We start from the raw sequence: 12,302 nt of genomic DNA, 5'->3' as shown, positions 1-12,302 counted from the left end.
AGGGAGGGGAAAAAAGAGGAGCTGATACCAAGGACTCAAGTAGAAAATGTTTTAGAATTGATGATGACAACATATGTACAAATACGCTTGACACAATTGTTGTGTGGACTGTTATAAGAACTGTAAGTGCCCCCAACAAAATGATTTTTTAAAAGAAAGAAATGATCTCTGGGCAAAGATGGTTGAATCTCAAAGCCTCGGATGCCAAAGTTAAAGTAATCAGTTTGCCTATTGGTATCCACTGCTGGAGGAGCCCAGGTGGTGCAGTGGTTCCTAGTTGGGCTGCTAAATGTTTGGAACCAGCAGCCACTCTGAAGAAGAAGGATGGTGCTTTTTATTCCCATTACAGTCCTGGAAACTCACAGGAGCCAGTTCTACTTTGTCCTATAAGCTTGCTATGAGCCTTGATGGCAGTGAGTTTGGGCTTTTTGATTTTTGGTTGACCATGCTTATGGGGTCATAGCTCTCTGAACTGTATCTTGTAGAAATGTCAAACGTTGCCCCGAACAAATGGACTTAGAAGAACCATGACAAAGAACCAGTCTTCAGAAGTTTCTGTGATGGAAGCCAAGTCCTGATCTTGAAGATTCCCCATTCCTATCACATCAGTTCTATTGGTCACATTCCAGTGTCATTGCGCCCATTTAGACTACGACTCCATCTATGTCTGGGATACTGATGCCATTCTTTACTCCAAAGGCAGGTTGCCACGGAGACTAGACATGCCCCTACTCTGGAAGACTCTGAACTGTCACACTGTGCTGGGAGCACTTGGCAGAGTTCATTGCAAATGAAAGTCTTGCTTAGTGGTGACCCTGCAGTGACTGTGAGCCCAGCCTCAGAAAACTTCAAGAGGAAACAATGTTCTGACAAGGACTATAGTCAACAGGACTTTTCTTTTCCTCCTACTGTTAGGAGTCAGTGAGAGGTTGCTAGGGTGGGCTTTCAGAATCTAGAAAGTACAATTTGGTGGTGATGGGGAAGAGAGTGTGGAATGACGAAACCTCATTAAAATGGAAGGTATACCCCTTGTCCAGTGTAGCGGTGGGCAAATCGCATAAACTCAAACAGACTAGAAACTGGAACTCTCTCAGAGGCTATGACAAAACTTGAATAAGCAAGAGTATTAAGGCAGTAAGAGTAAGGAGTCTAGTTCAATGCCTGGCATGTGGATGATACATAATGAATGAGTTATTGCTCTTCTAATAATAGATACTAATTGATATTGTGGGCCCACACTCTTTCAGCTTCTTTGTAGAAAGTAGTCCCAACCTTATCGTGGAGGCTGACTTGCCACGGATGTATCTTGAAAATTGGGAACTGGGCCTAAGAGATTATGAAAAACCAAGCTTTTGCTAATTAAGAGAATACAATAATTTTATACAGTATTTACTTTTGTATTCTTTGACTTTTTACTTGAAGAGGACAGTATTGATGTTACAATTATGAGAAAAAAATCCAGTTTTTAAAAAACTTTGTTAAAACCTTGGTATCTAATGGTACAGTGCCAGTACCCCAAAGAAATGATCATTAAAAAGAATATAAACAATACAATGCCATGATAACCTGATGAACCTATTTGATATTCCAGCTGGGAATGCATCATTTAAATCTAATCATGGGCAAACATCAGAAACACGCAAAATGAAACAGGGTGACTGTAATCTTCAAAATGTTCAATGTCATAAAAGCCAAAAAAAGCCTGAAGAAATGGTTCAGATGAAAAGAAATCAAAGTGACATGATCATTAAGTGCAATGGAAATGTTAGGTTAATTGCGAAATTGGGATCAGACAGTAAGATATATGAAGGTGAATACACACACATTGACACCGGCATCATCGCCGTCACGATCATCAATGAGAGAGTGCCTTCTCAAGTTTTGCATGAAGAAAACAAACCAAGGGCTCTTACGAAAGGCAAAAGCAGATCTTTATGAGTTGAAAGTTAGTATTAGGGTGAAACCACAATCATGATAAGCGATGAATCATTGACTCAGTTATGTATATAGTAATTCATGATATAGGTAAATTGTCAGAGTCAGCATACACTTTTTATTGAATGATTTACAGCTTTTCTGAAAGTTACAAATGTGCGAAACACATAATTCCTGATTCAATGTGTTTTATCTGCAAGGTGGTGCTAGGCCACATTCCCTCCCTTACCTTGACCTTGGACTTAAATATATCAAAACTCTTAACTTGTCCCATATTCAGCGATAGGTCAGGAACTTGTTTTGTAATAAAAACAGCTAAAAGTTTGGTGTTTTTTCTTGTTGCTGTTTTGTTTGTCTGTTTTGGTGCCAGTTCCAGCTCATATCGAAACATTGCCCTGTCCTGCTCCTTCCTCACACTTGTTATGTTTGAGCCTATTGTTGCAGCCACTGTGTCAATTCATCGCACTGAGAGTCCTCCCCTTGTGAGTTAACCTTCTACTTTACTAAACATGACCTTTACAAACGAGCCTTGGTAGTACTGCTATGTAAGCGTTGGACTACTAACCTCAACGTTGGCAGTTCAAACCAACCAGCTGTTCTGTGGAAGAAACGATGATGCTGACTGCTCCTTACAGGTTTGCAATCTCAGAAGTTCTATACAGGGTCACTATGAGTTTGAATAATTCACTTGATGGCAGTGGGCTCTTTGGGTGGGTCCTTTTCCCCTGGTTAGTCTTTTCTAATCACATGTCCAAAGCATGTGAGATAAAATCGTGTCACTCTTGTTTTTGAGGAATATTTTGGCTGGACTTCTTTCCAAGACAGATTGGCACATCCTTCTGATGGTGCATGGTATATATATCATCTACTCTCACTCTATAATTCAAATGAATCAATTCTTCTCCAGAAGAATTCCTTTTCATTGTCCAACTTTCCCATGAAGATGAAGCTATTTTTCCCTAATATATTCTGTGAATGTCCTGAAACATGATAACAGTTGTGAGGGTGGCACTGAGTCACTATGAGCTGGAATAGACTCAACAGTACTGAGTAACAGCGATGTTGAGTGGTTAATCAAAGGGGGAAAAAATCCATTAGCATGAAGAAGCCAACATGTTGTTTAGGAGTTGTTCAGAAATGTGAGCAAATGACTAAAGGTGGTGGGGAATTTCTAATGTGGTGACCCAATTTGCTTTTCTTCATGAAGGAGAATGTGGCATCAGGGTTGGAGGAAGGCTTATTAACAAGGTTCAACATGTAGATGACATAACCTTGCTTGCTGAAATGAGGAAGAATTAAAGCCCTTGTTGAGAAACTCAAGGATTTCAGCCTTCAGAATGGATAATAACTCAATTTAAAGAAAGCCAAAGTCCTTACAACTGCACCGATAGATAACATCCTGATAATAGAGAAAAGGGTAAAGTTGTCAAGCAATTTGTCTCGTTTGGATCCCCAATCAATGCTCATGGAAGCAGCAGTCAACAGATCAAAAGATGAGTTGCCTTAGGTAAATTAGCTGCACAAAACCTCTTTAGAGTGTTGCAAAGGAAAGATGTTACTTTGAGGAATAAAGTGGGCCTGACCCAAGCGCTGGTATTTTCCACTGCCTCATATGCATGTGAAAGTTGGACATTAAATACTGAAGGCTGAATAAGACCAAAGAAGATTTGATGCATTTGAATTGTGGTGCTGGAGAAGAATATTTAAAGTCTTAACCAGTTTAACCAAAAGGCTAAACAAGAATGTCTTGGAAGAAGTACAGGCAGAGTGCTCCTTAGAGGCAAGGACGGTGAGACTTCGTCTTATATACTTTGGACATGTTGTCAGGAGAGACCAGTCCCTGGTGAACGGCATCATGCTGGGTAAAGTGGAGGAGCAGTGAGAAAGAGGAAGACCCTCAACAAGAGGGACTTACTATGGCTGCAACAATGGGTTCAGGCAAAGGAACAATTGTGAGGATGGTGCAGCACCATGCAGTGTTTCCTTCTGTGCATAGGGTCGTAATGGGTTGGAACAGATTCATAACACGTAACAACAATGATATCTGGCTTTTGGACAAGGGACTAAGTTAGACCTCTAAAGCTAAGTGTGGGATATGACATCAGGGCTGATCAGGAGATCTGGTTGAGCAAGGGGATCTTCATTCCCCCTTGGATACCATTCCAGGATCATCCCTCATGACATGTTGGAAAGAGGCCACCATACTCTAGGTTCTTTGTGCCTATTCTTCCAATGAAGCCATCTGGCTGTCACACCAGATTTTCAACCTTTGCTTTTTTAACAAAGTGCAAATTGGTGTGCTCTAAATGCTTTTGGTTTAGCATGTCCATTTTGGATGAAAAGTGGGAATTTAAAGCCGGTACATCTGCGAGTGGGAGCTTCAAAACTCCACAACACAAGCTGTGATAACAGCTTGATTGAGAACATATATGCTTAATTCATTTGATTTTTCATTGATGTTTGTTTTTTCACATGGTCTTGAAGTCAAATAGATTTAGGTTTGGGTGTCAGTTTTGCTGTTTTGTCTTCTAGAAACCTTGGGTTAGTCACAACTTATTTGAATTTGGTAAAGATAGATAATAATAATAATAATAATAATAAATAATAGGGTTTTCAATAAACTGTCCCCAGTATACTACTTAGCACAGTGCCTGACTCTGAAGTGTTCAATAAACATTAGCCTTTATCATTATTTAAAATATTCATCAAATAGATGCCCTATCTATCCCAACTCGCAAGTACCAAAATACCTTTTATATTTAAATGAATAAAAGTTGGCAATACACACAAAAGTCACACGGTTGGATGCTTCCTAAGAAGACACTTGATATTTGACCTCTTTTCCCTGTATGTACTGAGTGGAAGGGTGACCGCAAACATATACCTGTAACTTAATCCCAATAGGGGGAGGGATGGTTCAGTGGATGAATTCTCATTTTCCATGCAGGAGATGAGGGTTCAATTGTCTGTCAGGGGTGGCTGTGAGTGGCAATGGTAGTTAATAGGTTTCAGTGGAATCTCCAGATTACAGCAGATGAGGAAAAATACCTGGTTATCTACTTCTAAAAACCCAGCCACTGAAAAGTCTATGCATCGCATTAGTCAGATGCGATTGGACGTGCTGTGCCATGAGTCAGGCTGACTGAGCAATGACTACCAGCAACCTTCAGAGACTATGAGGGCAAATGACCTCATGCAGCAAAGATGTGAGTAAGTCTAGCATCTTGAGAAGAGTTTACTCTGGATTATGTGGGTGGACTCCAAATTGCGATCACATACTTCCTTATAAGAGAGAGGCAGGAGAATTTTTAGGCAGACACATGAAGGTGAGGTTATGTGAAGGTGGAGGCAGAAAACCAGAAAGAGACCACCATGAACAGTCAGAAATGGAAGGAGGTAAAGAACAAATTCTCCTCTGGAGCCTCCCAGAGTGAAACTGAAGAGCTAAACCCATTTCACTACTGCGAGTCAACTCTGACTCATCGAGCCTATGGATCAGGGTCTAACTGCCCCTAGGGTTTCCAAGGCTCTAATCTTTATGAAAGCCACCGGTCACGTTTCTCCCTGAAGTAGCTGGTGGGTTCCATGGTACTCTGACTGATTGGAACTGACTTTGAATAAGATTAAACCCTTATTCATAGAATGTAACCTTTTAGTTCACAGAGCACTTTAACAACTGCATAAGTAGGGCACCTTCGTAACCCCGCAGACACCTTGATTTCAGAGTTTTGCTCTCTAGAACTGTGAGATAGTACATGTCTGTTGTTTTAAACCGCTCTGTCTGGGCACTTTGTCAGCACAACCTTAGGTCATGAAAACACTGTATTAATAAGGACAAGAAGATAGCCAACCTCCCAGTAACACGCCTAGAGAAGTAAGCTCGGATGATCTCCGGCAAATACACAGCCCAGCTTCATTTCTGGAAGGACCTGGGCAAGGTTGACTCCTCCTTCCTCTCAATAACACAGGGGAGGCGGGGGGAGCGAGGTCCTGGGGACCAGCCTTCTTTCCCCATTTTCTCCCTGAGGTCTGGGATTCCTTCCAGCACAGCAATTCTGTTCTTTCCACAATTAGGCCCTTAGAGGCAAAGCTCAGAAAGCAAATGCTTTCAGTTATATAACACCTTGGCTTCTGTAGTAAATGATTTTACTACAGGCCCTTTCCTGTGCGTAGGCTTTAAGAGGGAAGGCATCCAGGAAGAGCACGTGGGACTAGAAGAGGCGTTGCTATGGTGAAAATCAAAAGGACAAAACCGGAGGGGAGAGTTCTGAGGACGTAGGCTTCCTCCCTCACAGTTTTACACCGCAAACCAGAGACATAGCCCAGATGGCCTTTGCCAACAGATAACCTGATTTCGAAACTCCCCATCAATCAATTCCATGACGAAATAAGTGTATCCACATTTTACAGATGAGGAGATGAAATCCAAGGAGCTCAGTCCGTGTGTCCAAAATCATGCAACTGTTCAGGGGATGCAGATAGGACTTGAACAAATGTCTGTCTTTTCACCAACCCCCTGGCACAGGGAGCGATCTTGTTACCTCCAGATCAAGAGAAACGGAACCAGATGTGGTGAAGGGTATTTTATTGTTGTTGCTAGTGCAGTGGAGTCAGTTCTGATGCACAGAGACCCTGTACACAGCAGAACACAACACTGCCTGGCCGCACCATTTTTATACCTGCTGCTGTGCTTGAGCCCATTGCTGCAGCCACCATGTTAATCCACTTCATTGAGGTTCTTCTTCTTTTTTACTGACTCCTTTTCAAAGCATGATGTCTTCTAAGCACGGGTCCCTCCTGATGATATGTCCAAAGTACATGAGATAAAGTCCCACAATTCCCAATTCGAAGGAGCCCTCTAGCTGTACTTCTTTGGAGACAGGGTTGTTTATTCCAAGACTGCTGGTCTGTCAGTTTGTTACACTGTGTTGGCTTTCATGTTCCTGTGATGCTACAAGCTATGCCACTGGCGTTAGAAACACCAGTCGGGTCACCCATGGTTAACAGGTTTTAGGGGAGCTTTTAGAGTAAGACAAACCAGGAAGAGGGACCGGGTATCTCATGCATAAAAAAATTAGCCAGTGAAAATCTTATAAATAGCAGCAGCAGAGAGAGAGGGTTTAGACTTATCTGTTTCACCTGGAGAGAGCCCTGAAGACCATTATGCATCCTATTTTTCCACATACCCAACGTGAACCATCCGTGGGGCCACAATTCAGCAGAGCGACCCAAGGCCCACCCTCTTTCAGGGTGATGGTTGATGGTTGGTGGTTACTGTGGACAAGGACACTTCTTGTGGCCTGGATAAAAGGCTGGAACTCCCGGGTCTCTGTCTTCTCTCTAATCAGTCTTGTGTTCTTCTTATTCAAATGGACTTTCTTTTGTGTTGCTCTGGGTTTTTGTTTTCCCACATGAAAGCTTAGGGGATAGATGGACAAGCAAATCAGATTGCTGTAATCCATAACGTTTTCATTAGCTGAGTTCAGAAGTAGATCGTTAGGGCTTTCTTCCTGGTCCATCTGAGTCTGGGAGCTCTGCTGAAACTCACTCAGCATCACAGCGACATACCAGGAGCCTTGGCTGGGGATTGAATTCTGCTTCCTGGCTGGAAAGGGAGGGTCCCATCACTGAAGCACCAATGCTCACCACTAAAAAGCCCTCCACCTCTCTATCTCTCTTTTTATAGACTGCTCCTCACACATATTGATTAAATTGGTATTGACAAGAGTAAAGATCCAGGTATTGAAATTTCCTAGAATTTATATGCCAGCAGGTTTGCTTGGCTTTAAAAAAAAATCATTTCATTGGTGGCTCTTACAGCTCTTACCACATTCCATATAGATATCCATTTTGTCAAACACATCTGTACATATGTTGTCATCCTCTTTTTAAAAACATTTTCTTTCTACTTGGCATCAGCCCCTAATTTTCCCCCTTCCCTCCTCCACTCTCCCTTCCCTATGTCCCCTTGATGATTTATAAATTTTTCTTCTTCTTTTTTTTTTCATGTCTTACACCGACTGCTGTCTCATTTCACACACTTTTTTGCTGTTTGTCCCCCTGTGAGGGAGGCCATATGTCAATTATTGTGATTGGTTCCCCCTTCTTCCCCCCACCCTTCCCCTCCTAGTATTGCTGCCCCCCTTATTGGTTCTGAGGGATTATCTGTTCTGGATTCCCTGTGTTGTGAGCTCTTATTTGTACTAGTATATATGTTCTGGTCTAGCCAGATTTGTAAGATAGAATTGGGGTCATGGTAGTGGGTAGGTGGGGGAAGCATTAAAGAACTAGAGGAAGGTTGTATGTTTCATAGGTGCTATACTGCACCCTGACTGGCTCTTCTCTTTCTTGTGTGCCAGCAGGTTTTACAACCAATAGATTACAAGCCTTCCAAGGCCCTTCTAGGGGCTGATGTCTTCTACCAGAATCTGCTTGGGAAGCATCTCGTCACTATCATTTAGATTCTCTAGAAACTCATAATTTGTGGCAAACACTGTTCTGAAGCCTTACATTCCACTTGTCTAGGGAAAGTTATTTTTATCATTGTTTGCTCCACAATTATCTATCTATCTATCTATCTATCTATCTATCTATCTATCTATCTATCTTTTATCTATCTAGCTAGCTAGCTAGCTATCTACCTATCCAGTTTAAAACCTATTATGGCCTTTCAGGTTTTGAAGGAGGTGCAAGAATTAGTGAGGTAATAGTACTATTTAGGAACCATTTAGTGAATTATTACTCTAGGACTCATTCTGAAGTTCTGAAAACATAATGAGAGCATCTCATTAATGAGGAGTAACCAAGCCCCCAGTTGGAGATAGAGGTGAAGAATCTTTTGTTCTTCAGAGGCTCACGGTCCAGTGGCTATCGAGTCCATCCTGACTCATGCTGACTCTAAGTGACCAAGAGCAGAACTGAGCTCCAGAGGGTTTGCAGCGGCTGATTTTTCAGAAGTAGATTGCCAGACCTTTCTTCTGAGGTACCCGTGGGGCTTGAACCTTTGATCTCTCTCATAGGAGCCAAGTACATTAACCATTTGCACCACCTTGGTACTCCAGCAATGATAATCTCAATGTTAGCAGTGACTTAGAAGTACCTCTTGGCTATCAGGCAAGGTGGTTGGTACTTTTGTAACATACTATTTTAAATGCTCACAACAACTTTAGTAGGTAAGCATCTTCCATTTTATCACTGAGGAAATTAAGGCTCAGAGAGGTCACACAGCCAGGACAACACTGACCATTCACTCTGACCTATATTTCTAAGTTTCTGAAGCCCATTTCACAGAGCCTCTAGCCAACAGGTAAAGGTCTGAGAGTGCAAACAGGCAATATGAGAGAGAGGGTTAACTTATATAGGGGGCGGGAGTGGTGATCAGGCCTCGGGTGAAAGAAAAAACTGTTAATTGTTCAAATTATGGGTAGAAATCAATGTGTGGGGCCCATACCTGTTAGAAGGCACCATACTAGATGAAATCAAATCATTAAAAAAGACTAGCTCTTTTGTGGTTATTTCCAGAACCCTCAAATTCATTTTTAAAAAAAGTTCATTTTGTTCCTCCTTTTTTTTCCAGGTATGCTGACGGTACCTCAGCAATCTGATTTTTTTCCCCTCAAGTTGGTATGAGCTCCTTGATTTTAAGTCGATTTCTACTTTTGTTGATTGCCATTTTTGATGAGATACAATTTACAGAAAGCAGAGGATAGTGGTGGACACAGCTGTGACAGTCACCTTCTCTGCAGTGCTCCGATGCCCAATGCAGTGCAGACAGCGTATCATGATTGTACACACACACACACACACACACACACACACACACACACACACACACTCTCTCCAATGGGTTAACACCTGAAGATCAAATCAGATACGTCTAGTAGGCCAGGAATCTGAAGGTACATCAAACATGTTAGAGAACCCCTGAGCTGAAATGATTCATCATGAAAGCAGATCTAGCTCGAGGCTTTAGGAACATATTGTGACCCAACGCAGGTAAATGAAACAAACAACAACAAAGCAAAACAAAACCAACCAGTGAATTTTCTGAATGAGACTCCCACAAATCACCATTTTCAGGTTATATCCAAAACAAGTAAAATGAACAAAGGACCTTAAACCTGGAAGACTAGTCAGAGATTACAGAAAGTGGTTTCGGTCTCAGATATTTTTCAAAAGATCCTACAACCTATTTGTTACACTTCCAGAATGGAAATTTCCATTGCACACATGGAAAAGGCGCATCGTCACACACAGGCATCTCATATATGTGTGTATACATATACACTTGTGTATGCAAAATGTACTCACATAGACTGTACAGCTTAGTAAATGCTTATTACGAGGGTGGATTTATTTCACAGTCACCCGTTTGGTGGAAAATTACTTTCACCCTGGATTATACGGAAGGTATAATCTGCTGCAGCAAACAACGCCACGGTGACACTGTGGTAAGTCATTACCCAACCTTGACTGAGATACTGGATGAACCACAGCAGAAATATGGGCAGCATCCATTCCCGAAGGGAATAAAGTGAAGCTACAACAATGAGAGCTTGGCTAATTGACTGCAAAGACACACATGATTTGTTCTGTTTATGCTGCTTAATGTTTTTTAAAAAAATTAAGATTTGAAGTGAAAACACTAATGAGAACAACGATGATACTGCTTGAAGTAGCTACTAGGCTTGAGACGCAATTTTAAAAAATTGTAGTTCAGAGCTAGCTGTTCAGCAAGACAGACCATACGCTTATTTTTCTCCTCCAAATGCTTTACCAAATGACAAGTGCACATTTAGAGCGGGTTTTGTTTTCACACAGAGAGCCTCTTTGCACACACATACTCATGCAGACGCACACTCTCTCCCTCTCCTTACAACAGCACGTCCCTCCTCTGGCCGGAAGAATGATGCTGAGAGCCAGAGACCCATCAAAACAGCTGGAAAAAACCTACCTTTTTGTTGATCAAACACAGACGGGGTGCTGAAATCCATGGTTGCTTGTCTCATCATTTACCACCAGAATGGCAAAAAAGCATCAGGGTTCTAGAGAGAAGAAATCATCCCACCTCACAGGTTCCTGTCAACAGTCAGCAAGCAGCAGCTTCGCCTGCCAGGACCTCTGTTTGAGACCAAATGCGCATCTGAGCTGCAGGTTGTTGTCAAGGCAAATAATGGAAACAGGTAAATGCAATTCCTGTGATTTCTGCCAGGGAAAGAGTAACTTCTGACAGCCTCTTTCAGGAGCTGCAGTTGTGTGTAAGTATTACACACTCTCCATGCCCAAACAAATTTTTAAAAGGCCGAACGCTCAAGAGGGTTTGGGGTGGAGGGCATCCGCCTGAGATCTGGGCTGAGAAACCACTGTGGCCACAGAGCTTCAGCAGCCGGAACGTTGCTTTAAACCCACAGAAATCTCAATGGGCGAGTGAGGCTTCGCAGGGCCAAACGGAGCATGTGCAGAGCTGCCCGTGCAGTGTGGATTCAGCTGTGCTCCTGGCGGAGTGCGGCCGCATTCGGGTCACGTGAGCAGAGAGTGCCTCTCAATGGAATAGGACGTAAATATTGTAGCAGGAGGCTCCTGGCCATGTGCTGGATGGCGTAATGACCCACGTCCCCAGCTCATCTTCGACTCCCTTCAGCTCTGAGTTTTGAATGACAGGAAAGGTGGGGGGAGGGAAGCGGCATCTGAAAGTACCAACCAGAGCTACTTATCATAAATCATCAATTAGACTATGCTTCATAAGTAAATATTAAAATTTCCAACACCACTTTCTTGAATTAATTATAAAAGCCAAACCTAGGGGATTAAGCATGAATTGGTGATGAAACCTTTACACTAACAGGTATCAAGCTAAGGAAATATGGGTCAAGATTATGCAATTCACTGAGATAAAGTTAAGTGTTGCTATTTGGTCCCAAACAAGATAAAAGGGTAGAAAGAAAAATATGATTTAGGTAAATTTTGCTTTTGTATATTTGCTCATTAATTTTTCGAGTTTTATTAAGGATTACTAGATTCCAATTACAGCTTTTTTGACATATAGTTCACATACCAGACAGTCCAATGGTCTAAATATAATAAAGAATTGTGCATTCATCACCACAGTACATTTTAGAATATTTTCTTACTTTTTGTATTTATTATTATCTCCCCATCTCCCCCTCCTCTGCCATAACCCTAAGAAATGATTCATGTAGTGCATCTATAAATTTACCTATTCTGAATTTTATATAAAGGAAATCATATAAAAAAGACCCTAACCCCGGCCCCACCATGAGACACAACGTCCCTCACTGACCCATAGCCCTACAGAGGACAATACCAGAGACACAGTGTGGGAATTGCACCCGATCTGATCCCGCCAC

General features: G+C 42.0%; 1 protein-coding gene across 1 annotated transcript in view; it reads right to left on the bottom strand.

Moving 5' to 3' along the window:
* Positions 1–11,310, bottom strand: part of ANKRD55 (ankyrin repeat domain 55) — a 148,238-nt gene extending 136,928 nt beyond the window's left edge. Inside the window, exon 1 of the mRNA XM_004703710.2 lies at positions 10,889–11,310. Within this exon, the coding sequence (XP_004703767.1) occupies positions 10,889–10,946 (58 nt within the window). The 5' untranslated portion in view covers positions 10,947–11,310. The remainder of the gene's footprint in view (positions 1–10,888) is intronic.
* Positions 11,311–12,302: the final 992 nt, after the last annotated feature.

Source organism: Echinops telfairi, unplaced genomic scaffold (genome assembly GCF_000313985.2).
Source record: "Echinops telfairi isolate 266 unplaced genomic scaffold, ASM31398v2 ScPeMD7_7469;HRSCAF=8507_1, whole genome shotgun sequence".
NCBI classification, from domain to species: Eukaryota; Metazoa; Chordata; class Mammalia; order Afrosoricida; family Tenrecidae; genus Echinops; species Echinops telfairi.
The sequence above is the reverse complement of the archived record's forward strand: the minus strand, read 5'-3'. Positions and strand labels throughout refer to the sequence as shown.